The following is a 2904-nucleotide window of genomic DNA, read 5'->3' as shown; positions in this document are numbered from 1 at the left end:
CGACAAGACTGTTGGAGAACTTTAGTTGTGCTTTATATAACACCAGTCTCTCTAACAAGGACAACTAGACCCTCGGTTCCCTTGGAGCGTGACTTTCGAATTCGATCTTCCAAGATTTTTCTCTTGTTTGAATCGAGCTACATGCACGCCATCTTCTATTTCTTAATTAATTGACACAGTTCAATAACATGCTGATTTCTTTGCATAACTGCTGGATAAAATTTAAGGGGTAAAGATGTAAAAATTATCTAGAAACTAGCCTGTGATCTAGAAACGTGCAAAATCGACCCAAACATTAAACAGAGACCCACCCGTGCCTGAAACGCGCTATTTCCAAATTTGGTCATGATACCCATATTTGGAATTTTCTGGTTTCCGGAATGCCCGTATGTTTCTCCTCGTGTTGTTGTTTTGCTTTTGATCCTTTTTCTTGTGCAACGCAAGGGAATTTGGAATCTGGCTGTCAGTGGAAGATGTCTTCGCCAAGCCAAGATCAGGAGAGCGATGCTTTAGCACTGCTAGCTCTAAAATCGGGCGCAGTTAATCCTGCAAGACAACTGTGGTCTGGTGTCAACACCGTGACTCCGATAGCCAAACTTGAAGGTCGCGAGTTCGAATATTTGGTTCGGCAAAGTCGGATTATTATCGGACGAAACAGCAGTCTTGGAAGTGTAGACGTGAATATGGGACATTCCAGTTTCGTTTCGAGGAAGCACTTGCAGCTAAAATTTGAAAATCAGGATTTCTACCTTAGTTGCAACGGGAAGAATGGAATATTTGTTGACGGTGTTTTCCATCGAAGAGGGGCACCTCCGCTGAAATTGCCTTACGTGTATGTATACAAACTTTACACTTTGTCGTATAATGTTTCGTAATTTTTAATGGCACAGTTTTATTTTTTGTTTAAGCGTAGCTGATTTAAAATGCGTTCAATGTGCTTTTTTCAGCTGTGTGCTGCGATTTCCTTCGACGAATGTGAAGGTTCGTTTCACGTCGTTGGTTAGTGACAAGACTCCAAAACGTGTTCCTAGCCCGCCGAGAACAAAGGTTCTTCCACCGCTTCGAATAAACATCCCGCAATCAGATTCTAACTTCGCCTCTCCAGTTCCTTCTCCAACAGGAACGATAAGGTATGAAACATTCCTGTTGTTAGTGGCGGTTTCTCATTTTATGTGCGTGTATATAAACCCACAGTATAAACTGACCGAGGTCACTGGAGTCGCACATTCTCTCACGATATAAACTTTGTTGTGAGCTTGCGTGTTTTTGATGTGTATACGCACAAACTGAAATCGCTGTTGGCTTTCGTGTTCAGGTGTAGCCTGTCTGTTTTTTTTTCCTGAGACGAATAATATCAGAGCTAATATATATACACCCTTCGTTGAATAAAACCCGTTGTTTATTTTTATTCACTGTTTTATGTGCATGAAGATTCGGGGTCAACTGTCCTTGTTCATCCGTGAGGGTATTTTTTGTGACCAGGAAACGGTAAAATCTTTAGATCGGGAAAATGGTGGAATTAAACAGCAAAGATAAATTCAATTTGTTATTCTAAGCACGTGTTATGGTCACTTTAGCGTTTCAGTTACGGTATTTTGCTTGAAACTAGATCGAATGCTAAATCGCTTCGATGCAGCTTTCATTCTGCCCGGTCTTTCGTATTTCGGTTGTCGGTTTAAAATTTAAACGTGGTTCATGTACTTGACTTTCTCATTGTGCTCATAGACAACGAAGAGGAATACAAAGCGTTTCTATTCAAGATTTAATTCCGTGTTTCGCAATCGCCCTCTGCTATGGAAATGTATTTCCGTTTATCGGTCGAGGTTACACACGTTGTCTGTTTCTTGTTATGTCTGCGCATGGCAATGTTTATTTAATTTTTGCAAAAATCGAAAGTTTTCATTTGAAGGAAAGTTAAGGAAAAACGACAGTGTTTCAGCGAGATTTTAAGAGAAACTAACAGCCCTGTCAATAGTTGGAGCCACCGAGAGATTTTTACATAAATTTCTTTACCGGCGCCACAACAGATTCCACTTTGTAAAACAAAACAAAACACGCAGTCAGTGTTTGGCTTGAGTTTAAAATTTGTACAGATGTTTAAAATAGTTTGTACATCAATTCTTGTGGCACGCGTTTAAAAATAACAATCAAAGAGCTTTTCATTTGAAATCTTTTGTGTTAAGTTCCTCTTGATCGAATCTGAAAGCAAAACATCGTTAAATCATGTCGGAGTTAAATTTTAGATGAATAGATAGATGTATTTATGCGGATTTCTAGCCAATGTATTTTAGAATCAAACATGCAAGAACGTTATTTGAAATGAGCATGAACAATTGTTGCTTGTTTTGCAATATGTTCCAAAATAGAATAATTTCAGCATTTGACTTGACTGTGAAGAAATTATTGCACAATACTGAATATTTGATCAGCTGCTAAGAAGAAAATATTTTCATATTTTCTGTGGGCTTATATACAAAGAAAGAAATAAAGAACAACATTTTCATCTTTTAAAAACAATGTTAAATTAAGCAGACAAATAAATAACCTTTTTTTGTACTTGATAATTATGTGGTTGATGACTTGGAATTTGAGCAGGACAGCAAAGTGTTATCCTTTTAATTTGCCTCTGTTTAGAAATACAGTATTTATTAGGTGCTATTAAAGAGTGTTGTTGCTTTAGGATTAAAATCCCTCTTGTAAACTGGAGAATGATGCTAATGTGTCCAAATCGGGAAAGCAATGTAGTAAGACATATTGTATGCAAGTATTCAATCGAAAAAAATTAAGCTATGTTAAAATAAATATTGTGTTATACAATAATAATCATACTTCAGCAGTAAAGAATCATGGTAAATAAGCAAAGTCAGGGTTGTCAGTGGGGTTTTGAGTAGCAGGTTCCATCCA

At 37.5% G+C, this 2904-nt stretch overlaps 1 protein-coding gene across 1 annotated transcript; it reads left to right on the top strand.

Annotated features, from left to right (window-relative positions):
* Nucleotides 1-414: 414 nt before the first annotated feature.
* On the top strand, nucleotides 415-1242 carry LOC144641102 (forkhead box protein K2-like). Its single transcript, XM_078500151.1, has 2 exons — nucleotides 415-832; nucleotides 948-1242. The coding sequence occupies exons 1-2, from the start codon at nucleotides 474-476 to the stop codon at nucleotides 1240-1242; spliced, it is 654 nt and encodes a 217-aa protein (XP_078356277.1). The 5' UTR covers nucleotides 415-473.
* Nucleotides 1243-2904: the final 1662 nt, after the last annotated feature.

Source organism: Oculina patagonica, unplaced genomic scaffold (assembly GCF_052425735.1).
Source record: "Oculina patagonica isolate OP01 unplaced genomic scaffold, crgOcupat unplaced684, whole genome shotgun sequence".
In the NCBI taxonomy this organism is placed as follows: Eukaryota; Metazoa; Cnidaria; class Anthozoa; order Scleractinia; family Oculinidae; genus Oculina; species Oculina patagonica.
This window is presented reverse-complemented; position numbering and strand designations above follow the sequence as displayed.

Excerpts from the sequence above, each read along its gene's own strand:
- LOC144641102 (XM_078500151.1), top strand. The coding sequence starts at position 474 with ATGTCTTCGCCAAGCCAAGATCAGGAGAGCGATGCTTTAGCACTGCTA. Across the intron at positions 833-947 it reads CCGCTGAAATTGCCTTACGT|CTGTGTGCTGCGATTTCCTT; the intron begins GTATGTATACAA and ends TGCTTTTTTCAG.